The sequence below is a fragment of the Mobula hypostoma genome, chromosome 9 (assembly GCF_963921235.1).
Source record: "Mobula hypostoma chromosome 9, sMobHyp1.1, whole genome shotgun sequence".
In the NCBI taxonomy this organism is placed as follows: Eukaryota; Metazoa; Chordata; class Chondrichthyes; order Myliobatiformes; family Myliobatidae; genus Mobula; species Mobula hypostoma.
Window position 1 is genome coordinate 57,068,399 of NC_086105.1, and position 26,888 is coordinate 57,095,286.

The 26,888-nt window shown below is 42.0% G+C and overlaps 1 protein-coding gene across 1 annotated transcript in view; it reads left to right on the forward strand.

The window, feature by feature from the left end:
* Positions 1 to 2,731: 2,731 nt before the first annotated feature.
* The window catches only part of htatsf1 (HIV-1 Tat specific factor 1), a 33,052-nt gene continuing 8,895 nt past the window's right edge, over positions 2,732 to 26,888 (forward strand). Inside the window, exons 1-5 of the mRNA XM_063059705.1 lie at positions 2,732 to 2,903; positions 5,370 to 5,544; positions 16,659 to 16,706; positions 22,649 to 22,803; positions 25,599 to 25,762. Coding sequence (XP_062915775.1) covers positions 2,745 to 2,903; positions 5,370 to 5,544; positions 16,659 to 16,706; positions 22,649 to 22,803; positions 25,599 to 25,762 — 701 coding nt within the window. The 5' untranslated portion in view covers positions 2,732 to 2,744. The remainder of the gene's footprint in view (positions 2,904 to 5,369; positions 5,545 to 16,658; positions 16,707 to 22,648; positions 22,804 to 25,598; positions 25,763 to 26,888) is intronic.

The following is a 26,888-nucleotide window of genomic DNA, read 5'->3' on the forward strand; positions in this document are numbered from 1 at the left end:
TGAATTCCATATAATGTCTTCCCTTCAATTGCGTGTCCCACAGTCCCTGCCAGTTCGAGAGAACGTGGTCCTTAACTAAAACCTTTGCCTCCCCCTTACCTAGCAAGAATATCAACAGCACTGACCTTCATAGATTGTTCAGCCAGCTTACCGGCTACTTAATTTCCTTCCACCCCTACATGAGCTGGGATCCACAAAAAGCAGACATACTCTCCGAAATACTGCAGCCGTAATAACGTTTGTCTAACTTCCAACAAAACGTTTGGAGAACTGTTGGACACACCCACCTTAAGATGACACAATGGAGAAGGAATCAGGACAGACAACAATTAGGCTGTACATGCTCTATCCACTGCAATGCAAGAAGGGTTGCCACCATTTCAAGAGTATAAAATGAAGACTTATTAGATAACCTTTTCTAATTGACTCCGGAGATTCTGGGATAGAGACTGCTGCACCAGTGTTATGAAACACTTGGGTCTTTAGAATCTTCTGTAAACATTGGAACCATTGCATAATATTGATGATGCATATAGAGTTACCTCTTCAGATACACACTGGGCACGTTTGACAGCCTCTCCAAAAGAGTCAAATTTACCCTAGGAATAGGTGATAGCCAGGGAGGAATAATGTTTAAAGCCAAACTAGTAGCAAGGAGCTTAGGCCATATCAGAAAGAGCCACGTTCCCTGCTTCATCACTGCCTTCCCACCCAAAACTGCAAGTCTTGCGATCTTGATGTTCCCAATAATCTTTCAAAATATTCTTAGTTGGATGATTACCCTCATGACCACTGAGGTGTACCCCATAATTCATAGCCATCTGCAGTCTTCACAAATACAATGGTATCGGACCCATTTCCAGCTAGAGAGCAGAAACAAGAGACCCAACAGCCCCACAGCACAGACATAAAGCCTGGGCTTGATAACATCCAGTGATTTCAAAAGCAGACTCATATGCAACACAACCATTACCTAAGACGGCTCTGTTCAATGCATAGTACAAAGTAATCATAGACAGTCCTATTAGCCCCCCAGTCATATACCACTGAACACCGAAGCACATTAAGGACAGCCTTCCATCTCCCAAGTATTTTACTGACATGATGCTTCCACTTAAGATTCACATCCATCCACATACGGAGAAACCTGATCAGTGACACTTGTACCAACATCTGTCTGTGTAGTCTAAGGTCAACAGTGGGACTATTGATCCTGATGAAGGGTCTCGGACTGAAACATCAACAGTTTACTCTTTTCCATAGATGCTGCCTGACCTCCCGAGTTTCTCCAGCGCGTTGTGTGTGCTGGATTTTCCAGCTTCTGCAGATTTTCTCATGTTGGGGTCCATTGATCCGTTTAGTAAAACAAATTACCTGAGTTTTTGCTACTGAAACCACCCCCCCCCCACTGTTCAACAAATTTTTCCACTTCCTGAAGCTTCTTAATTACAAATTTAGGTTCCTGCCCCTTTTCTATACAGCCCATTATCAGCATACAAAGACTTAGGAATGCCAGGATCAACTTTCTAAAAAGAAAGTTCATTCATCTTAATATTGAACAAGAAAGGACTACAAACTGTCCTGGTGGAGTACAATTAGGATAAGCCTTAGTATGCTCCTTCCCCACCATGACCTGTATGGTCCTACGAAACTAAAAATCTTTAACCCAATTATACATTTGCTGTCAATCATAAGACTTTCCAGTTTTAACAGACCCTCCTTCGATATCAAAGAAGACTGCCACCACAAGCTGGGCCCTTCTAGTATCAGATTCCAAGCACAACACAGAGACTCGAGTTGAGTAGGATCTTGGAGAACTTTAGGAGGGTTCAGGGTTTGGTAGTAGTGAGGAGAGTCTGGGGATTTGAGGAGGAGGACTCGGGTAGGGTGGTATTGAGAAGAGCCCGGGGAGAGTCGGGGGATTTGAGGGAAAACTTGGGGTGAGGTGGTATTGAGAAGAGCCCGGGGAGAGTCGGGGGATTTGAGGGAGGACTCAGGGTGGGGTGGTATTGAGAAGAGCCCGGGGAGAGTCGGGGGATTTGAGGGAGGACTCAGGGTGGTGTGGTATGGATGGAAATTACAATGGACATTTATGAAATGGAGAAATAAAAGCATTTGTTAATCATAAGTTGGAACAGTTTGATTCATACTGGGGAAAATGGTTTAACTACATAACACCTCATAAGCCTGATTTTATTCTCACAAGTCAATATGTTGTAACAAAAAGATCACTCCCTACTCTGTACATAGCTTTCTTCTTTTGATTGTTCTTTCTTTCCTCGCCTTTCTATAAGTGTATACCTCAGATAAATATTATGTGGAGATTTGAGACAAATATGACTATATGATATATATGTACAGTATCTGACATACATCTTATGGAAAGTTTTGTTTGATGATGAACTCTAATAAAAAATAAATTACAAAAAAGAGAGAAGAGCCCGGGGAGAGTCGGGGGATTTGAGGGAAGACTCGGGGTGAACCCGTGGGGTGGGGTGGTACAGAGGAAAGTGCCACAGGGTGATGGGGGAGTCATTACGAGGACGGACCGGCGTCGGTGAACTGTGTGCACCGCCGCCGGAAATGAGGCAGACGGGGTCAGAGTTGAGCCGAGTGGCGCCGTGCCGGTGCGGTCCGATCGAGGTGGGGATAGTCGGTAGACAGACCGGGTCCGGGAGGGCCAGATCCTGGGTTTGGGGGAGCAGCGGGGCAGCTCCGGCTCCGCCTCCGCCTCCGCCTCCGGGATGAGCAGCGATGACGCCAACGCCGAGTTTTACGAGCAGCTTCGCCTGCAGCAGCTGCACGAAGGCGGCGGGGAGCATACGGCGGGCGGCGGCACGTATGTGGACGAGGACGGAACCGAGTTCGAATGGGACGAGGAGAGGAGGGCCTGGTTTCCCAAGGTGCGGAGACGGATGAGAACCGGGGCTGGCGAAGAGAGAGAACCGATGGCAGCTCCAGGGGGAGGGCGAGGGAGAGAACCGGGTGGAGCTCACTAGGGAGAGGGTTAGGGAGACTGGGGCGGGCGGGGGTAGGAAGTGTGGACCTGGGGCTGCTCACTGGGGTGGACGGGGAGAGAATCGGACCACTTCTTGGGGAGGAGAGTGGGGGACAGAACATGGGGGGGTAGCTCCCTGCGGGAGGGTTGGGGTGAGAACATGGGGTCAGCTCTCTGGGGAGGAGGAGGGTTGGGGAGAGAACCGGGGGGGGGGGGGTCGTGGCAGCTTTCTGGAGAGGGTGTGGAAGAACAGCTTGCAGCTCCCGGCGGAGGTGGGGAGCATAAGGCATTCTGCACACAAGCAGAGACTAAAGAACGTTTCCAGAGATAAGGGCGACAAAGAGGTGATTGCGGGAGGCAGAAGAACAGGCTTCAAATTTGTGGACAGAGTCGTGTTCAAGGACTCAGCGAAGAATCTGAATACACCAGGATTGTCACAGACTTTATAAAAACAGTCGTAGATGAGTGTGTCATTCAGTATCTTCCCCAGCCCTTGATGAAATGTGAGATGTACAATGTGCCGAGGGTCAGATCAGTGACATTCAGGCCCGGTGACCAATATGATACAAGAGGGCCACACTCGATCTCCAGAAAGCCATGTGAAATGGTAATGCTGAACCAAACTTGAATCACTGAAGGATGCTGCACAGCTGCGGCAGGAAATGAATGGAATCATCTCTTATAAACTGAGACCAAGGTGACAACAAGGCTTCACTCCCAGATGAGCTGAATGCCTTTTATGCTGCCTTTGACTGTCAAAACATGGAAGAACCTTCACAAATTCCCATAGCCCCTGATGAACCTGGGATTTCAGTCTTTGTGGGAGCATCCAGGGGGAGGGGTGGTGGTGGTGGTGAACTCATGGACAGCATCTGCCAGATGGGGTACCTGGCCAAGTACAGGTTTCCCCCGCCATCCGAAGGTAGAGCGTTCTTATGAAACGGTTCATGAGCTGGAATGTTGTAAAGTGAAGAAGCAATATAGGAAAAATTTGTGAGTGTTCACAGACCCAAAAATTGACCTACCAAATAACACATAAAACTTAAAATAACAGTAACATATAGTAAAAGCAGGAATGATATGATAAATACACAGCCTGTATAAAGTAAAAATACTTTTCTACTGCCGCACTGTCCACCGTAGCGAAAATCTCGCGCAAGCGCTCTCGACAGACACACTCTCTCCAGTAGCCTTTAAGCTATGAAGCTGCCAAATCATACCAAATAACACATAAAAATACACAGCCGATATAAAGTAGAAATAATGTATGTGCAGTGTAGTATCACTTACTGGAATCGGGAAGACAGCGCCGAGCACACTGATGATGGTGTGTTAGGCTGAGTCGTCGGAAGTTGGGGTGATGCAGTGTCCCCAACCTCCGGGCCATGGACTGATACCGATCCGCGAAGCATGCAGTGGTGCAGCAGTAGCTGGGACGCACCCAGCACATCTTTAAGAAAAAAGCGGAAATAAACAAGCTAATTAATTAGGTGCTGCCCGGCACGTAAATGTCAGTCCAGATCAGAGGCGATGCAGTTGGCAATCAGAGGTTGAAAGAGTGGAAATTTCTCAGTGTTATCAATTCGAAGGTTCTGCCCTGTGTCCTGCATTTACGTGTCAATACGAAGAAAGCATGGAAGTTCACAACGATTCAGCATGATATGTCAATTTTTGACAAACTTCTATAGATGTGTGGTGGAGATTATGTTGAGTGGTATGCCTCTGGTATGGAAACACCAATATCCTTGAATGAAAATTTCTGCTAAAAGTAGTGGATACGGCCCAGTCCATTATGGAGGGCTGTCACAAGCAAGCAGTATCCATCATCAAGGACCCACCACGACCTAGGCCTTGCTCTCTTATTGCTGAAGAAAGTGCAGGAACCTCACGACTCATATCACCAGGTTCAGGAACAATTATTACCCCTCAATCAACAGGCTCTTGAACCAAAGGGGGCTGGGTGTCTGGGACTAGCAGTGGGGTGGGGGGGGGTGGTCTTAGACTAATGGGAGATGTGTCTGGGACTGGCTAGGGGAGAGAGATCCGTTAGGTTGGGCTGGGGGTAGTTGTGAGGTACAGTGCGTCAGCCGGCACTCTGCCTGGGTGCTGCCTATGACACAACAGTTTTATTCTGTATTCCTGTGTAGTTGTAAGTGGTAAACTTCCCTGTCATTGCCATGTGTAGATCTCGCACAACTATTCAACTTCACCATTCAGTAGTGCCACGGTCATTCCGAAGTTTCTCAAGTCTGCCCGCTTATAGGAGGAACCGTTGTCTGAGTATTACTTTTGTAGTGCATGGCTCCATTGTAACCCTATCCTCGACCATGCTGTAAATAAATGCATTTCTATACATGTCTTAATACTTTAGATAACCGAAGACTTCCTGGCAACCTACCATGCAAGCTATGGATTTGTTGAAGAAACCTCTGCGAATTCTGGAGGTGACAACACTAACGCTAAGAAGACTGGAGTGGCAGAGAAGAATTCCGGAGTCAGTACATCGCAGAAAGATGCTAAAGGGGAAAAGAGGAAAGCTGATGCGGGTAACTTAGTTTTTCACTTGTCTTTATTTTTGACACATTTTCAATGCAGTTCTTTGAGATCACAATTATCTGCAGGATGTGAATTTTGCTCTTAAAGATGCACTGAGTGAAATGGCCATGGGGTGGGGGTAGATTTATGTTTTCTGTTCATAAACTAAATTGTGTACCTATCGTATGGCTGAAGCTTGCTCTGGGAAGTTTGCACACGAGCTTCAAATGTTTATTTTCTTCTGAAGTATGCTGAGTTTTCTTCCCTGGCTTGTCACTTTTCCTGCCTAATGATTCAAGTTGAAGTTTAATTGTCATTCAACCATAAATGAATGCCCATGAATACAGCCAAATGAAACAGCGTTACTCCAGGGCCAAGGTCAAAACACAGCACAGGGCACATACGGTGGGAGGGTGGGGGGAGATATCAGTGCTTCTGCTGCTTGTGCGTGGGAGGGGCGTTTGAGGTTCTGATGTTACTGTCATTCATTCTTGTGGATTTCTTGTTTTGTGGATGTCTCTGAAGAGTAAAAGTTTCAGGTTGTATACATTCTCTGATATTAAATTGAACCATTTAAACCATAAGATATCAGTTATATACAGTCACACAAAACAATATAGTCCAAGTCCCTCAGTCCATGAATGTTGCAGCAGTTTGTCTTGTGCCGATCAAACGCTGGAGAGCAGCACCAACTCCAGCTTGGACGCTGTGCCGTACCGCCCCGGCACTCTGTGGAGCTCGCTGGATCAACGCCTCTCTCCTGGACGGTGTGATGTAGGTTTAATAAGAAGTTGTTGGTGGTGTTTGATTGAAACGTCGAGACATGGCCTCCACTATTCAGTGACATCACTAGGATAGTTTTGGGGACATATAGGGGTCAGGTTAGGTTTAGAGTCAGTGATGTGGAGGAGCTAGTGGTCAGAATAGGGTTTAGAGACAATGAGGTGGAGGGGTTAGATGTCGTATCTTCGCTCTGCATTCGAAAGTCAGCAATGTGGACGTGGGATAAAGGACATCTGGAGTCTGTGCCTCCATTCTGTGCTGTAGATCAGTGACATGGATGGGTGACAAAGATTGTCAGGCTGTCCCGGGTTTGGTTGGGTCCCTGTGAGCTGGAGAGACAAAGGCCAGTCATTCGGCGTGCTCGGAGTTTGGGACCCTTGTTATCGGCTACTCTGGAGATTGTAAACAGATCGGAGTTCGAAGCCCGTTGGCTGGCGACTGGAGTTGGAGGAAGGAAAGGGGCTTGTCTTGCTGTTGTTACTTTGTTGCTTGTTCTGTTTTGTTGTGTTTGGTAACATTTGTGGGCTGCCCCCAACGCACACAAATGTGTATTTCATTGTATGTTTCCATGTACCTTTGATTAAAAACCGAACCTACTTGCCCAGAGTCCATTTCTCCACCTTGATTTCCTCAGTGTCCTTGAAACCCTGAACATAATTGGTCACTGAGCACTCACCAGACTCTGAGACAGAAAATTTTCCTGAGTCCGTACACTGGATGCTTCCACTAAAGGGTGCATCCTTTTGTCATCTGCAATGTCAAGCTCTGCTCAGAATAGCTAATTGATGTTTATAGTGTGTGATACACAAGTTGCACCTTCAGATCCCCAAGAGGCATCGCGGACTGAAAATGATAGGTCAACAATTCCTTTACTGTTTTGGTTTGTGACGATGATAAAACACCATCTAAGGAATAAATTTCCTTCTGACTTGCATTTGGAGGAAAAAGTCATCTTTGTAACGACATACTATAGATAATTGAATTCTTCTCAACAGCAAATATGGTGCCTGTATCAATGGCAATACTCCTACTGTAGGTTTAACTAAACACAATAAAATCTAGGCTAAGGAAGAGCTGCATTATTGGGGCATACTTCCTTTCAGATTAAGGTTCTGCCTGTGTGTGTAGACAGATGTGAGAGATACAATGTGTTACTTCAAAACAAAAGAAGGGAATTTTACTCCGTTTGCTGCCCAGTGTATGTTCCCCAACAAGAATTTCTGGTTATTACTGTGCTTGTCGAGGCGTCTTCTGGGTAAGTTGGCTCCCAGGCTTTCTACATTGCACTTGTAAGATAAATTAATCGAAGACAGTCCACCATCCAGGTCATGGTCTCTTCTTGCTGCTGCCGTCAGGAAGGAGGTACAGGAGCTTTAGGTTTCCACACCACCCGGTTCAGGAACAGTTATTACCTTTCAACCATCAGGCTGCTGAACCAGCGTGGATAACTTCACTCAGCTCAACACTGAACTGATTCCACAGCCTATAGACTCACTTTCAGGGACCCTGCAGCTTGCGTTCTCAGTATTATTTATTTATTTGTAGTTGCATAGTTGGTCATCTTTTGTGCATTGGTTGCTATGCAGTCTTCATCTGTAGTTTTCAGTGACTATTGAACAATTTGTTCTACTGTGAATATCTGCAAGAAAATGAATCTCGGGTGCATATGGTGACATATGATAATAAATTTACTTTGAACTTAGGTAGTCAGTGCGAGATTATTAGGGGAAGACATCTGACAAATTCAGATTGTTTGAAGAGGGACAGGGTGTATTGGTGAAGATTATGTAGTTGCTGCTGCCTATGTGGGTTTAAGTAGGGCACGTGGGGTCTATGAATGTTGGCAAAATTGGATCCAAACTTGGTTTTGTGATAGGGTGGTGGTGGAGGGTGTATTTGTGATTGTTTCCCTGTAATCCATGGTCTATCACAGACTTAACTGCTTTGTATAAATGTGAGTGAGTGAATATGTAGGACACACACTTATTAAGTTTGCAGATGACACCAGAACTGGTGATGGTGGTGTGGCGAGGGCCATCTTGGGCTCCAGGATGATACTGATGGATTGGTAGGATAAGCATGACAGTGACAGTGGAAGTTGCTCCCAGCACAGTGGGGCTTTTCTGTCCGTTTATAAGAACATAGAACAGTGTAGCACAGTACAGGCCCGTCATCCCACAGTGTTGTGGCAACCTACTCCATAATCAATCTAACCCTTCCCTCCTACACAGCCCATGACCCTGCATTTTTTTCTGACGTCCATGTACCTATCTAAGCTTCTTTAATGTCCCTAATCTGTCGACCTCCACCACTAATCCTGGCAGTGCGTTCTAGGCACCTGCCACTCTCTGCACTTAAAAAAAAAACTACCTTTGACATCTACTCTAAACTTTCATCCACTTAAAGAGATGTGCATTTGGTCAGAAGTCCTAGTGGTTTGGCATCTGGTGTGCCAGATGATAAATCCCAAGTTCCTTTTAAACTAATTGGGGTGTCAGGGGCATTTTAATTTCCACATATTTTAATTTTAATGGGTGTAATTTCCTGTTTTCTCCTTAAACTCACCTTGTTCACTGAAAAGAAATGTATTGCTGTGTCACTTCTAAAGAAACCTGAATTAAGAATTGTTTAGGGTATTAAGAAGTCATTCCAATAGTCCTGAAAATCTGTCAGTCTAGATTATCAGAATTATACTGTAAGTAAGGTGATGCTCTTAGGGAAGACTAGAAAGGTGTAAGGAGTTTTAAGGAATTCTTCATATTAGTCCAGAACAAATAGATAAGGTAGAAAATAAGACATATAGCAGGGGTGGTGAACTTATGGGACATGTTCTCAAAATGGCACACAGCAATTTTAGCATGCAGCATACAGTGCTGCCTCTCGATTCTTTAAACCCCTCCTATAATAAAAAGACATAATGATTATATTTACTGTGAAATGAAGTGCTGTATGAATTTTTTGCACCCGAGACCAGTGAAGTGTTTTCTGCCAGCTCAGCACTAGCGAGACCGTTGCGAGGTGATTGATATGTTTTGAAATCCTCGCTAATTTGGTTTACACATCAGAATCTGGATAGTAAGAGGTTGGGCCTGTTGGCATTGGCTTCGCTCTGCTTCCTTTCTTGTTGTTTCAGATTGAACCGTATTCAGTGATAGGAATGGTAAATACTCGATGTAGTTTTGCGTCTCTCGTGAATGTTCATGTGACTCATTGTTTTCACTGGTGAAGTGAACTTGGTCAAATCTAACTGTAGTAGACTCACTGGTGGAACCAGTGCTGCGTGCATAGCCCTCAAATCAACGAAAAACAAGGCAGGTGTAAAATATTTGTCATTATGCAGCAACAGCAGTCTCACTGAGAATGAAATGTGTTCATTTTCTTTTCCTTGATCTTTTATGAGTATATATTGAAGCTTAAAAGTTTACATCATATTCCTTGTGTTATAAGGTACAATAACAGTACTAGTTATTGCACAATTGTCTTTTTAAAAGATTAACATCAATAACTTTTCTAATGTGCTTCATTTATCTCAATCTGTCTTTGTACTTTCATTAACAGTAAGACAGTGAGTACATATATGCAAGCAATGGCACTTTAGAAGGATAACTTTTTCCTTGGTCCATAATTACTGCTACTAATTCATTAATTAATGATATTCTCAAAATTGCCAGGGCGCGCACAAGAATTTTTTGGTAGATTATTGCCAATTTGTGCCAACTCTCTCAAAAATGTTCACCATCCTTAGCATATAAGATGTCTTCATTAGCTGGGACAGAAAGCAGGGAGGATACGATCAAATATTTTTGGTAGGGTGCAGAGGGGATTCATCTAGATGTTGCAGGAGAGGGAGCAATTCAGTTAGGAGGGAAGCCTGGATGTCTTTTTACTCCCCTTAGAGGAGGCTGCGGGCAGGAACTGGCTGTGGTTTACGAAGTTTTGAGGGCAGTGACAAGATAGATAGTATGAAACTTCTCTGTGGCAGGCGTGTCTGAAGGTGCAGTAACGCTACCTCACTTTATGCTCCCTTTTGGCACTAATTTATTTTTTATGTATTTCTTATGGCAACATACAGTAATCTTTGTTTTGCACTGTACTATTGCCGCGAAGCAACACATTTCACTACATATGTCAGTGGTAGTAAACCTGATTTTGATTCAGAAGAGCAAAGGATTTTGTCTTCAGGTAGGGGATGTAAAACTAGGTGGGATCTGAAGAGGAATTTTGTCAATCAAGAGGCGGTTGGCCCGGAGAGGTGGGAAGGATGTGGTGGACTCGGTGCTTCCATAAGTAGGAAGGGAGTGGGGGAGATGTATAGCTGTCATTTATAGTCATTGCCTCTAATTATTTGATCTGCTAAACATATTAATTACCACATTACTTGGATTTTTTTCCCACACAGAGGATCTCTTTTTTTTTACCTTTTCCATTTTTTTTATATGTATGAAACTACAATTATTTATACATTCTTAAGTACACATTGAGATGATATAAAAGCAAAATAAACATTTAAATAGATAATTATGTACTGTGGTAAATCTAACCTATTAGGCTAAGTAATGAAATTAGTTGTTAAGAAAAATGGTAATAATAGTTTCCATACAACCCTTCTGGACCATTTCCACTGGTCCAAAATGTTGCATACAAGCCTATATACCAACCATTGTAGGTGTTTATATCCCAATTTGTTCGTGCTTGTTCCTGCCTGCAGACATAATTATCCAATCCCTATGTACTTATTTACTTAATTTTTTCATTTTTTTTTATCCCTTTCCCAAATCTTTCCCTTTACTTGTGTTAATTCTCTATTTTCCAAAAAAAAACAACAAACATTTAGACTAGGGGTGCTTACGTTAGCAATATTACTGTGTTGATGAGAAGAGCAATATAAATCATTAGGAGAGTCATCTAAAGTCTGCTCGCATTGGGGTTATATATTCAATCCATTTATTCCAGATTTGATAAAATGTTTCTTTTTGAGTTCTCAGGGAGTAGGTCAACTTTTCCATTTTAAATATTTCCAAGATAATTTCGTACCAATCTTCTAATGTAGGTGGTATTGGATTTAGCCATTTTCTAGTGATTGATTTCTTACTTGCCGCTAAGAGGGCCTGCAGCAACTTTATATCTTCCTTCTGTTCAAGGAACAATACATGCCCCAAATAGCTCGTCTCAAAGTTCAGAGGTATCTGGGACCTAAGTACCTTAACTAATGTTCTATGAATACCTTCCCAAAATAGACTTAATTTAGGGCAATCCCAGAAAATATGAAAATGATTTGCCTCCTTAGAGCCGCACCTTCTCCAACACATCACATTTGTATCTTTATATTTTTCCTGATATGGGGTCTTGAAGTATCTTATAATGTTTTTCCAACAATGTTCTCTCCAAGTCAAAGAATTAGTCGAGGACCATTGAAAGCTGCAGATTTTCCCCCAAGCCTCCTCTGAAAGTACCAACCCCGCTTCTTTCTCCCACTTCTCTTTAATATACAGTGTATTTACATTTTTAGCATGGGAGAGTGCATTATATAGGCGAGAAACTGATTTACTAGGTATTGAACTGCAAGCCGAATTCAGAATCTTGAAAAATTCTAATTCTACTGTTGATAGGTCTGTATATCTACAACTCTGGTTAACATAGTTTCGTATTTGAAGGTACCTAAAAAAGTCATTATGTTCCAGGCCATGTTTGTCCTGCAGGATTTGGAAACTTTGTAATACTCTTTTATCTATAAATGAGAGGTAGGTTGTAAGACCTTTCTTTATCCATAGCTCAAATCTTTTATCTCCTCTGTTGGGAAGGAATTCGGTATCATATGCACACCATCTAAAGATTTTTAGCATGTTATTAATTCCACATGAATTAACCACCTTCTGCCATACTTTTAATGTAAGATTTATCCAAGCATTATTAAATTTTTCCAACTGGGCCATCAATCCTTTGTCAGCTATTGAGGCCTGAAGAGGAAAACTGTCAACTAATCCAAATTCTATTTCCTTCCATCTAGCCTTATATTCCCTATTACACCAATATAACAGAGGGGTTATCTGTGAGGCATAAAAATAATTTCTCAGGCAAGGAAGAACCATACCTCCTCCTTCCTTCCCTAACTGTAAGGTGTTATATCGAATTCTAGGTTTCCTTCCTTGCCAAATGAAGCGGGAAATCCATTTGTCCCATTCCCTGAATTGATTATCATCCACCTCCACTGGTAAAGTACAGAAAAGATATAATAACCGAGGAAGAATATTCATTTTTATAGTATTTATCCTTGAATTTAAACTTAAAAAGGGGATAAGATTCCATCTATGCATATCTGCTTTTATCTCTGAGATTAATGACCCATAATTTACCTGTGACAGTGTTGAAAGATCCTTCGGCAGGGTTATTCCTAAATATTTTAATGATTTAGCTTCCCACTTAAGATCGTATGTATCCTGCAATTTTTTGGATGGTGTATAATTTAGGGACATAACCTGCGTTTTCTTTACATTTATTTTATAACCTGATATTTTCCCAAAGTCATCCAACAGTGTAAACAATCCTACAAATGATTTTTCTGGTTCACTCAGATAGACCAAAACATCATCTGCGAATAACGCCACTTTCTGTTCAATCCCTGCCACCTTGATACCTTTTACGATTTCGCTCTGTCTTATTAGTTGGGCAAGTGGTTCAATATATAGCGCAAAAAGGAGAGGAGAAATTGGGCATCCCTGTCTAGTGCCTCTCTCTAAAATGAAGGAGTCAGAGAGGTCCCCATTTATCTTAATTCGGGCTGTTGGGCTGTCATACAGAGTCTGAATTACTTTAATAAACCTTTCTTGAAAGCCGAATCTTCCTAACACTCTGTATAGGAATGCCCAACTAACCAAATCAAAAGCTTTCTCAGCATCCAATCCTACTACCATTGTCTCTGTCTCATTCTTATTAACCTGTTCTAATATGTGCAGAGTTCTCCTTATGTTGTCCTGTGTTTGTCTTTGTTGAATAAATCCAGTCTGGTCTAAATGGATTAGGCCAGGTAAAAGCTTTTCCAATCTGCGCGCTAATATAGATGTAAATAGTTTGTAATCTAAATTAAGAACACTAATTGGCCGATAATTGCCACATTCTAGTTTATCTTTACCCTCTTTAGGAATAACTGAAATAATCGCTTCTCTCCAGGAAGGTGGAGTTTCTCCTCTCTGCAAGATCCAATTAAAGGTGTTAAGTAGTAATGGGGCTAACTGTGTCTTCAGGGACTTGTACCACTCTGAGGTAAACCCATCAGAACCCGGGGACTTTCCAGCCTTTAACCTAGAGATGGCCACGTTCAGTTCTTTGACAGTTACTGGTTCTAATAAACTTTCATTTTGTAAATCTGTAAGTTTAGGTAGATCTAAAAAATTCAATACACTGTCTATATAGGGCTCATTGGGGGCCCGGGGTTGGGAGTACAGCTCTCGATAATACGTTTCAAAACTCTCTTGAATTTTCCCTATTGTACTCTCCACAAGCTTTGTCTTTGGATTCTTTATTTTATGAATTGTATTGTCTGCTTGTTGTTTTCGTAATTTATATGCTAATAATCTAGCTGATTTACCTCCTACTTCATAATTCTTTTGTCTCAGGTAAAGAAAATTTCTTTGAGTTTCCAATGTATAAATATCATCAATTTCACTTTGCAATTTCCTAATTTCCTGTTTTCGATTTGAATTACTTTTGCTGCTATCTCCAACTTGAAGTTGTTTTAATTTTCCTTGAAGGTCTGCTAATTTTTGTGCATTGATTTTTTTCATGTGAGTAGTAATGGAAGTAATTTTCCCTCTCAGTACAGCTTTCAATGTATCCCATAAAATCACTGGTGATGTTTCTCCCGTGTCATTAAGGTCTAGATATTCTTTGATTTCTCCCCTTAATCTCTCCATTACTTTTGGGTTATTAAGTATATGTGAGTTTAGCCTCCATAGTGTTTTCCTCATTTTCCTTTCCAGGATTAGAGACATAGAGACTGGGCTATGATCCGACAGATCAATTGTTGCAATATTACAGTTTTTTATCCTGAGTCTATCTGTATTAAAGATAAAGAAATAGTCTATCCTTGAATAGGCTGAATGAGGGAAAGAGTAATATGTATAATCTTTACTAGTAGGGTGTAATTCCCTCCAGACATCTATAATTCCCAACTCCTCCATCAATGAATTCACTTTCCGATTCAGAGGTTTATTCTGAGTAACTATTCTTGAAGAATCTAATATAGGATTTAATCTAATATTAAAATCCCCTCCACAAATTACTATCCCTCAAGAACTGACCATTAGGTCAAAAATGTGTCTATAAAATGACCATTCACTACCTGGAGGAGCATAAACATTCAGCAATGTTATTTCTGTACCTTCTATTCTTCCTGTGATTTTTACAAACCGTCCTTCTTTGTCTCTAGTCTCTGAAATATGTTCATAATTAAGAGTACTTGATATTAAAGTAGCTACCCCTCTTTTGTGACTCAATTTATATGATGAATAAAATACATGCTTAAAGCCCATTCTTTTTAATTTTCCATGTTCAGATTGGCTTATATGTGTTTCCTGGAGGAAAGCTATTTGTGCCCTCTCTTTTTTCAATTTAGACATAATCTTATTTCTTTTAATTGGATTCAAAACCCCATTAACATTATAGGAAATTATTTTTACCAATTCAGTTTGCATTTTTCTCTAGTAGAAAAAAAGCACTTTCCTTTTCTAACCAAACAGTAAGCAATCCCTTCTCAACAGTAAACCAAGACATATAACCACACCCTAGACATTTCTGAACGTATAACATTTGAAAATTTTCCCCGACTTCCCACAGTGAGGCCTGAGCACCGACCCGCCTCAGTTCAGAGGGATAACCTCTATCTTCACCCTGTGTTAGAGGGCCCTCAGCAGTTTGAATAATCATAGAGAATTTTCTCCTATTTATGTCTCGACCATATTGCTATCATTCAAGTTATTCCGCCTAGATTATTTTCAATTACCAGTTTTCATTTTACTTTTAAGTCCGATTTACTCTTTTCAGTCATTTCTCTTAATTAATCTGTATTCTCTGTACATTCGCGTCTGAATATTTGCAGCTTTTCCTTGTAGTTTGACACTCTGTTTCGAGTGGAGCGTCCTCGCCCCACTAACTGCCACGACTTCTGCCGAATCCTCTCCAGTAGCGACTCCGGTTGGGTGATAACTTTAATAGGTAGTCCCCGGTCCGCCAGGTCCGACGTTGCCTCCTCCACCGTAGCGTAAGTTTTTGTCCCTTCGTCGTAAAAGACTCTCAGCCGAGCTGGATACAGGGTCTAGAATCTGATGTTGTTTTCCTTCAGGACTCTCCGTGTTTCCGTATATTCCTTCCGTCTGGCAAGAATCCCCGGTGCGTAGTCGTGGTCTAAACTGATTTTACAGTTGTTCCACATGAAACCTTTCTTTTGCCATGCCCGTTTAAGCACCTCTTCCTTCGTTCTGTAACTGAGAAATCTGATCAGAATCGATCTGGGCTGGGCGCCTGTCGGAGGCTGTGGTGCCAACGCGCGGTGAGCCCTTTCTATCTGTAGGTCTTTTGCGGCCGGTATATCAAGGTTCTCTCTAAGCAGCTTCTCCACGAAGGGAATCATCAATCCGGATTTACCTTCGGTTCCTTCGGGAACTCCGTAGATCCTCACATTTTCCCTTCTCGAGCGGCCGCCTTGATCTATTAGTTTCCACTGGAGCTGGTCTTGTAGCTTCAGCATTTCTGCTATCACCTCCTCTGCATTTTGTAGCTTCTCTTCAATTCCAACAATCCTCGCTTCGGCTTCATCTATCCGCGAGTTAGTTTTTACTATTTCTCCTTTAATATCTTCCAGCTGTTTGCTGTTATCTTGTCGGAACTCGCGAATCTCTCCGAGAATCAAAGACAGAGTCACCGATTCCCCCTCATTATCTCCGTCCTGGCTTGCCGTGGGGGAGCTAGGCCCGTCGCCTTGCTGCATCTCTTTATGTTTATCAGCCTTCGAAGCGGACTTTTTATTCTTGTTCTTAGACATCATCCTTGCCCCTTTTATTAGTATAGTTATGCAATATTAAGTATTTGTCTAAATTCGATTTTGGGGCAGTTTACCTTCTTTCTTGTCGAGAGACCTTTTCCTTACGCCGCCATTCCCTTGATGTCCCGGAAGTCCCCCCAGAGGATCTCTTTTAAAGACAGTATAATGTGGCATCATTATGTTCACATGGATAAGTGAACACTATTGTCGTTCGGCACAGAGCCAAATCATGCTGATCTGTTTTTCTGGAAGTTTGTACTGTAGATCTATATTCATACTTAATATTGGTAAATATTTCTTTTACAGGCTGGATTGATGTTGAAGAACAGAAGAATACAAGTGTGTATGTCACTGGTAAGTACCAGATTGCAGAATTTACTAACAAAGTGAATTGTGCTGAGATTTTTGTGTCTGGCTTATTGTAGCTCAAATGCCTATCCATGCACAGTCAATGCTCTGTTCTTGTGAACTGGAGTATAGCCCAATATACTGGGCAGCAGACGTGTGTGTTCATATAACTGGATAGTCAGCTGAAATTTGATAGAGTAATACAACACAAAAGTAGGCCCTTCAGTCCAACTGGTCCAGGCCCACCACAGCAACCTCCCGGCTAGGCCCACTTGCCCATATTCGGCCCGTAACCCTGCAAGCCCCTCCCTTCCATGTGCTTATCTAAATGCCTCTTAAATGTTACATTTGTACCAGGTAGCAGCTCATTACAAGTACTCAATACCTTCTGTATAGAATAATTTACCTATCAGGTCTCTTAAATCTATCCCCTTTTACCTCATATCTGTGCCCTCTAGTTTTTGACTCCCAACCCTAGAGGGAAAATGATGATGGCTGCCTACCTTATCTATTCCATCATGATTTTATAAGCCTGTCACCCCTCACTCTGCTGCACTCCAGGGAATAAAGATGCAGTCTGACCAACCTCTCCCAGAACCCATGCCCTCTAGTCCAGACAGCATCCCCATAAATCTTTTCTGCACCCTCTAGCTTGACACTGTCTTTCCTAAAGCAGTGACCAGAACTGTACACAATACTCCCAAGTGCGGCATTAACAATGGCTTACATAAGTGCAAATGCTAAACGCCATGTCTGACTGTTGACAGCTTGCATGCTAAGCACCACCTTCGCCACCCTGTCTACTTGTGTGGCTACTTTCAGTAAACTGTGTTCTTGTACTTGCAGGTCCACAACACTCGTCAGTGCCCTCAACTCACTGCATAGGTCCTATTCTGGTTTGACTGATCAAAATCTGTCACCTCACAGTTACCCAAGTTGAAGTCCATTTGCCATTCCCCAGCCCATCTCTAACTGATCAAGGTCTCTTTGCAAGTCATTGTGACCTGCTTCACTGTCAACACGAGACCCTAATTTAGTGTCATCTGCAAACCTGGTAATTTTGTCATGTACGTTCACATCCAAATCATTTATATCAATAATGAATAACAGAAGTCCCAATGATAACCCCACTCGTCACAAACCTCCAGTCATGGAATCAACCTTCAGCCATCACCATCTGCCTCCCATCATCAAGCCAATTCTGAATCCTCCTCACTTGCTGTCCCTGAATCCCATGTGATCTAATCTTCCAGACCACCCTGCGTGGGGAACCTTGTCAGTGGCCTTACCAAAGTCCTTGTAGAAAATGTTCACTGCCCGACCTTCATTTGTCCCCTTGGTTACCTCTTCAAAAAATCTCTAAAATATTCATCAGACATGACCTCCCATGCACAAAACTGTACCTACTATTCCTGATCAGGTCTTGACTATCCAAGTGGCAGTAGATATCGTCTGACTAGTCTATAGTTCCCCAGTCTCTCCTTGTTACTCTTCTAAATGGTGGAAAGGTTCAAATTAGAGCTGCAGGAGAGTTGGGAACCAGTGCCTGGCTAGATCATGGAGAGGTTGTTGGGAAAGTAGATGTTAAGCCTACATATAAAGACAGGAACTGAAAGGTTGGGGTATGATGGGACTAATGTTCTGAGGTGCATGTGTTTCAGTGCAAGGGGTATTGCAAGTGTGGCAGATGAGCTCAGAACATGGACAGCACATGGCATTATGATATTGTAGCCGTTACTAAGGCTTGGTTACAGCTCACTTCTGTGTTTTAGGCATGATAGAGGATGGCATTACTAGTCAAGGAAAATGTCACAGCAGTGCTTAGACAGGACACACTGGTGAGCTCACCTACTGAGGTTGTATGGGGGGAACTGAGGAATAAGAAAGGGATGACCTCATTAATGGGATTATATTATATCCCAGCAAATAGTCAGTGGGATTAAGAAGAGCAAATTTATTGGGAGGTAGCAGGTGGTGATAGATGATTCCACATATTGGTTGGCACTCTCGTACTGTAAAAGGGCTGGATGGAATAGAGTTTGTCAAATTGTTCAGGAGTGTTTCCTTAATATATAGTAGTTCCAACTAGAGTGAGTGTGATTCTGGACTTCCTGTTAAGGAATGAGACAGGGCAGGTGATAGAAGTGTGTGCAGGGGAACACTTCGGATCTCGTGATCATAATTCCATTAGTTTCAAGATAATTATGAAGGATAGGACTGGTCCTGTGGTTGAGATTCTAAATTGGAGTGAGGCCAATTCTGATGGCATCAGAAAGAATCTGGCAGGTGAAGATTGGGACAAGTTGTTTTCTGACAAAGGGATGCTTGGTAAGGGAGAGGCCTTCTACACTGAAATACTGAGTATAGAGTTTGTATGTTCCTGTTAGAACAAGAGGCAAGGCTCACAGGTTTTGGGATACTTGGTTTTCGGGGGATATTGACGCCCTGTTTAGGAAGAAGTAGGAAGTGCAGAGCAGGTTGCCTTTGCCAGTGTACAGATAAAAGTTTGCAAAAAGCTTCAATGAAATTTGAGAAATTTTCAAAGACTCTTACAATTTTATAACAAATGTGTTAAAACTGTTGAATGGAAAGTTACAATGGCTTCTAGATAAACCAGTGACTTGCATCTGAAATATTACTCTGTGTACAGACAACTTGGATCAGATAGCCCCCTATTTTCTGTGCATACAACCCCCATTTCCAAATGAATAAACGCAAACAATGCAAGTGGCCCGGCTGGTATAGCTGCTGCCTCACAGTGCCAAGGACCCGGGTTCAATCCTGACCTTGGGTTCTGCCTCTGTGTGGAGCGTGCATGTTCTCCCTGTGACCCTGCGTGGGATTCCTCAGAATGCTCCCGTTTCCTCCCAACTTCCAAGGACGTGGGAGATGGTGGTTTAATTGTCCCAGTGCGTGGGTGAGTGGTAGAATTTGGGGAATTGAGCAGAATGTGGAAAGAATAAAAACAAGCGCAATTACTGTAGGATTGGGTGACTGATGTGTGCACTCTGTGCTGATGGATTTGTTCCTAGCATTTTTCCTGGTTTTTTTTGGCAACCTTTATAATGTTCAAGGACTGGAAATTTTAAAGTGGCATCCAGTGTTGTGTTACTCTAGTCTGATTGTCACTTCACAGGCTTTCCTGGCATTTAACTAACTCGTGTTTTCTGCTGCTCCTGTATGATTTAAAAGCCATCTTGTTGGAACTCTCGTGGGATCTAGCACCAAACTAATTTTCTCAATCTACCTGCACAGTGAAATCCCCCATGACTTATCACATTACCCTTTTACATGGCTTTTCTATATCCTGTTGAAATTTGTAGCCCACATCCTGGCTTCTGTTTATGTGCCTATATACAACTCCCATCAGGGTCTTTTTACCCTTGCAATATTTTTAACCCGACTCACAAGGATTCTACACGTTCTGATCCTATGTCACCTCTTTCTAATGAATTGATTTTTGTTTTACCACTTCTGCCTACCTGTCTATCGTTTCGATACAACGTGTATTCTTAGATATTAAGCTCCCAGCTATTATCTTCTTCCAGCCTCAACTCAGCGATGCCCACAACATCGTACCTACCAACTCTAACTGCACTACAAGAACAGCAACCTTATTCTGCATACTGAGTGCACTCAAATATAATACTTTCATTACCCCTTGTTACACTTTAACTCATCCTGCTAACTACAGTTTCATCTTCTCCGTCATTACACACTGCAGTTAGTTGTATACCAATTACTACATCCTCAACCCTATCAACCGTGATGGAATGGCAGAGGAGACTCAATGTACTGAATGACCTAACTCTGTTCCTACGTCTTACTGTTTTATAACCCAGTGATCCAGACTTTATGGAGTTTGATAGTAGTTCGGGGAAAACTGTATTATTGTAATTTTAAGCCCTCGTGCTGGATTTGCGATGGAGAACAGCAGCTGAGCAGGGGCTCGCTGAGTTTCTCGGCCTTTAAAGCTGCAAATCTGCTTTTGGATCTTCTGTTAGGTTGAGCCTGTGAGAAAACTCCTAATTTGTCTGAATGACATTAAACAGCTGTGCTCCTGAATCTGCTATAAATAGTATTTAAGTGCTGTCGAGTATGGTAGTTATTTCTCAGATAGCTGTAGCACATTCCTTAAGGTAATATGCCTATGAAATACTATGAAAAGTTAACTTGTAACTTGTAGGATATTGGGGTTATTTGCAAACTCCCATGATGTGACCAATGAGAAGCCTTTTACTTGTGCAGTGGATTTGGAAGATAGAATCCAATGCTTTCTCTAAGCAGTTTGTTTTTAAGATCCCCTGCTCAGCTCCAGAGTTGGTTTCTATCCTGATCCCCAGCACGTTCAGTGTGGAGTTTACAAGCACTCCTGGTGGCAGAGTGGGGTTTCCCTCATATCTTAGAGACCTGCTGACAGGTTCATTGGATCGGTAAATTGTTCTCATCGTAGAGCAGCAGCAAGAGGATTGTTGTGGGGAGTGGCTGGAGATGGGAAAACAGGATTGATTGCTGAGAGAGCCCATAGACATCAGAATCAGGTTTATCATAATGTGTTGTGAAATGTGTTTTCTGCAGTAGTACAGTGCAGACATAACAAAATTATGAGTCACAATGAAAGATAAATAGTGCAAAAGTGGTTTAAAGATGGATTGTTCTGAAATCTGATGGCAGAAGGAAAGAAGCTGTTGAGTGAGGGCATATATTTTCTGTATCTTCTCCCTGTTATTAGTAATGAGAAGAGGGCATGTCCAAGATGGTAAGGGTTCTTAATGATGGATGCCACCTTCTTGAGGCATCATGTTTGGAACATATGTGACAGAACTGGCTGAGGCTACAACTCTGAAGCGTGTCATTGGAGCTTTCATACTAGATTGTGATACAACCAGTCAAAAGGCTCTACATGGTGTAAATGTAGGAATTTGCTAGTCTTTGGTGACATAATGAAATATAGCTGCTGGTATGCCTTCATAATTACATCAATATGTTGTGCCCAAGTTAGATCTTCATAGATACCCAGGAGCTTGAATCTGCTCACCCTTTTCACTGCTGACCCCCTCGATGAGGACTGGTGATGTCTGTTCCCCAACCTCTCCTTCCCAAAGTACACAATTAATACTTTGGTCTTTCTGACATTGAGTACAAAGTTGGTGCTGTGACATCACTCAACCAGCCGACCTATCTCCTGTTTGCCTCCTTGTCGCTATCTGAGATTCTGTCAGAATCTTCGGCAAATTGATAGATGCCATTTGAGCTGTGCCTGACCACAGTCATGAATGTGGGTCTAATAGCTCCTGGAACTATGAATCTAATAAGAAACTGTGAGACTATCTTATTAACTCAAGGAATATGATGACGCTGTGATGAACCACAAGGCACTTGTTAGTGCTCATAATCATTTTATTTTTAATACAACTCAAAGATTTATATTCCTTGACTTAAAAGATGTTTTCCACTACTTTCATCCCTTTCTTGGGAATACCTACAAGGCGATTGAAATTTGCTATTGATGACTAATCATTAATAGAGGTGAAACAGACAGGAATACTTCTTAGAATTTTTAGTTAGTCACAATGATGCTGGATTGATAATTGCTTTGTTATTATACAGCTATGTTTTGAATGGGAAATGTTCAAATATGCTCAGTGGGTGACCACAGTAGTGTAGCAGTTAGATGCTGTTAAAGCTCGGAGCATGGGAGTTCAATTCCGATCTGTAAGGAGTCTATACATTCACCCCTTGCAATGTGCGGGTTTTCTCTCAGCGCTTTGATTTCCTCCCATGGTCTAAATATGTACCGGTCAGCAGATTAACTGGTCTTTGTAAATTGTTCTGTGATTAGATGTGGGTTAAGTCGGGAGTTGCTGGGCGACTTGGCTCAAAGGGCTAGAGGGGAATATTCCACACTGTGTCTCTAAATAAATAAATGTGTTATTTTCACTTTGTAGGATTACCTCCAGACATTACACCTGATGAATTCGTGGAGCTCATGTCAAAGTTTGGGATCATCATGCAAAACCCTGAAAGCCAAGAGTATAAAATTAAATTGTACAAGGACAAAGAAGGAAATCTCAAGGGAGATGGACTCTGTTCATACTTAAAGGTACACAACCAGTTCCTCATTACCTGCAAATTTGATTTATTGCCGCATTACAAGTTTTATTTAGCGAATTAATAGCAAGATTGATCAGGTTAATGTGTAGATTGGATAGATATTTAAGAACGTAAGAGATTGGAATAGGAGAAGGCCACCTGGCCCGTTGTGCCTGCTCTGTGTTCAATAAGGCCATAGTTGATCTGATCGTTGATTCAGCTGCACCCGCCTTCTTTTCCCCCAGAATTCTCAATTCCCCTGCTATACTGAGGTAGCCTCTGCTGCTTCCCTGAGTAAAGAGTTCCACAGATTCACTGTTATTAGTGTTCAGAAAGATTATGCTTGGTGGTGGCTTGTTGGACGTGAGAAGTGATCGACTGTAGTCCCCACTGTTCAAACTGCAGAAAACTGCTGAGCCCAAGCATCAGGTAGATAGGAAAAAGGTAAGACATTCCTGAAGCTTTTGACTGAAACTTGGTCAGCCGATAGATGTAGAGAAAGTGGGAAAGAAAGGAGTGTTCTGTTCCGAGAATAGAAGATGCCATTGCAGTGTCAGTGAAGATGTCCACTGGGTCTGCTTGCTGTAAAGCTGACAATATGCCCTCTTCTCATTGCCATAATGAGGCAGGAGCCACAGGACCCTCACTCTCACCCACATCCACACATGTTTCAGGAACACCTTCCACCTTCCCCTCTTCCATCAGATTTCTGAATGGTCCATGAACTATTCTTCTTTTGCATTATTTGTTTTGTTTTTACTGTAGCTTTATTGTCTTACACTGTACAGCTGCCACAAAACAACAAATTTCACAACATTTGTCGTTGATAAGAAACCTGACCCTGATTTGAAAATCTCAACTTATAAAGATAAATGGTGATGCCCAGATCCCTAAAAGTGAATGAGGAAGAAATCAAATAAGATTTTGTTAAAATTCTGCCAGGGTTTCAATAGCAAAGCTACCACTGACAACTCCTGTATCAAACTATGCTAAGTTGAATGATAGCTATCCTAAAACTACTCACCTGTTATAATATTTCCCTTATGAGATTTAATGTCATATTTTGTTTCTGGCTATACTGGCCAGTGTTAAATTCAGTAACGAATTTAATGTAGGTAATTATGAGGTCACATAAAAAGGAATTAAAAGTCAGATTGCCATTGAGGGAAGTTCAGAGGGATCATATTATTTTGGTGTATGAGACACAACATTTTAGGCAGATCCAACAGGCATGTTGGCTTTTACTGTGAAGGGTTTGGATTTTTAAAGTAGGTAGTTTTCTTTCACTTGTACAGGGTGATAGAACATACAGTACCGAGCAAAGCGACACACACAAGTTGCTAGAGGAACTCAGCAGGCCAGACAGAATCTGTGGAGAAGAGTAAACAGTTAACGTTTTGGGCCAAGACCCTTCTTCAGGACTGTGTAAAAGTCTTGGGTGGGTGTGTCTGTGTATATATATTTACTACAGTACTATGCAAACATCTTGGGCACCTTAGATACACTCACACGTGTGTGTCTATCTAGCCTAAGATGTTTGCATAGTACTGTAGTAATTTTATGTATTGCACTGTACTGATACTGCAAAAAAAAACATTTTCGTAGCATATGTGAGTGATAAGCCTGATTCTGATATGGTTCCCTATTGTGGACTGAGAGTGGGAATGGGGTAGAGAAAGGGGAAATAATGGTTAGGGGAAGGGAGAGGGGAGGGAGTGGGAAGCACCAGAGAGACATTCTGTAATGATCAGTAAAATAATTGTTTGGAATCAAATGATCTTGCCTGCTGTCTCAGGGCTGGGTGTGTCTGCACCTCTGCCACCGGTCCCACACCCCTCCGCAGTGCTTCCCCCTCACCATTCCCAATATCCTTTGCTCCTACCTGAATTTACAAGCTCGCTGTCCGCTCCAAGCAGACAAATACAGTACTGTGCAAAAGTCTTAGGCATTCTAGTTATATATATATGTGCCTAAGACTTTTTGCACAGTACTGTAGAAGATAGAACATTACGGCACAGTACAGGGCATTTGTGCGATATTAACCTTTTAACCTTTAAAACTGTGGTTTGTTTCAGCCAAAATCTTCTCTCATAGGGTACTATGGAAAATCTAACCCTTCCTTCCTGTATAGCCCTCCATGTTTCTATTATCTGTTAACTTGTCTAAGAATTTCTTAAATGTCCCTAATGTATTTGCCTCTACCTCCACCCCGGCAAGGTGTTCCACACACCCACCACTCTCTGTATAAAGGGCTTGGCTCTGACATCTCCCCTATATGTTCCTAGTGTGATTATGAGGCCACACCTGGAATAGTTTTCATCCTTTGGGTCTCCTGACCTCAGAAAGGGTGTAGTAGCATTGGATGCAGTCCCAACGAGATTCACGAAGTTCATCCCTGGGACAAGGCAGCTTGGGTCCGCATTCCTGGGAATGTAGTTTGTTAAAGATTTCCATATTCAAGCATATAACCTTGGTGGGAGCGTCGCAGACAAGGAGCATTGCTGCATTTAATACTGTCGTTTAAAACAGTGGTCTGTTTCAAACCATAATCTTTTATCATAAGGTAGTTAATCTCAGGAAATCTCTGCCCCGGGATGTGATGGAAGTGGAGATAATATTTGGAGGAATTGGCAGGTCGTGAGGATCCGGCACAGAAGAGTTGAGACTAAAATCAATCAGCCAGGATCATATTGATAGGCAGGGCTGCCTTGCAGAGCCAGGTAGCCCATTCTTGCTCCTATTTTCTTGTATCTTGTGTCCTACCTACCCTTTCATTATAAAAGTGATTTTCTGTTTGTGTTCCAGAAAGAATCCATCGACCTTGCAGTCAAATTTCTGGATGAAACTGAAGTGAGGGGATATAAGCTGCATGTAGAAGTTGCCAAGTTTGAAATGAAAGGGGAATTCGATGCCAGCAAAAAGAAGAAAAAAAGCAGAGATTATAAGAAGAAATTGCTCCTGCAAAAAAAGTATCCTAAAATTAAGTTCTGTTGATCCTTAATTTCATGTAATTGGCTTATTATTATTTTCATGTACTGAGATGCATTGAAAAACTTTGTTTTGCATGCCATCCGTACAGATGATTTCAAGACACAAGTACATCACTGTAGTACTGAGGGAAAAGCAATAATAATAGAATGCAGAATAAGGTGTTACAGTTACAAAAAAACTAGCAGGTAGACAATAATGTACAAGAGCTATGACAAGGTAGATTGTGAGGTCAAGATTTCATCTTTATCACTTTTTGAAGCAAATGACCATCTCTTTTCTTTTGCTGATGTTGAAGAAAAGGCTATTCTCCTGACACCACAAAGCTCTCTATCTTTTTCCTGTACTCTGCCTTGTAAGTATTTGAGCTCCAACCCACTGAACTGGGTATCTGCAAACTTTCAGATGGAGTGGACTTCAGCCAGACCATTGTGAGTGTATAGGGAGTAGAGCAGGGAGCTGAGGACTCAGATTTGAGGGACACCAATGTTGAGACAATCGTGGCGGAAGTGTTGCTGCCTGTCCTTACGGTTAATCGGGAATCAAGGAGCTGCTTGCAGAGGGATTTACAGAACTACAGTAAACACCTAGGCTTCAGGAGAAGCACCATCTGATGCTATTTTATGGCTAAGTGGAACATTATCCTAACATATATTCAATAACTAACTTGGATTAGTTTGAAGTAGAATTGTAATTGCATGTTGCCAATTCCACCAATAGTCTTCTGACTAACTTCACCAAATGCTGTTTCATGCAGTTAAAAACAGAAAATGTGGTAAGCACTCAACAGGACAGACAACATCTACGGAAGGGGAAAGAGGGTTAACTTTTTAGGTTTGAGACCTCATCAGTTCCACCCAAAATGTTATTTGATTCCCTTTCCACAGATGTTGCCTGATATTCTGAATACCTCCAGCATTTTCTATTTCAGATTTTTACTTGAGATCTGAAAAGGTTAATGACTCTTCACTCTTAACAGTGAAGAAATAAATAAAATGCTCCTGTTCTTAGAGATCATTACCCTTTAGTTTGCAATGGGCTGAACCTTGGGAGATACAGTAGCTTATTCATTGTCTTGACCTGCCTATGGATATAGAACTGTTGTGA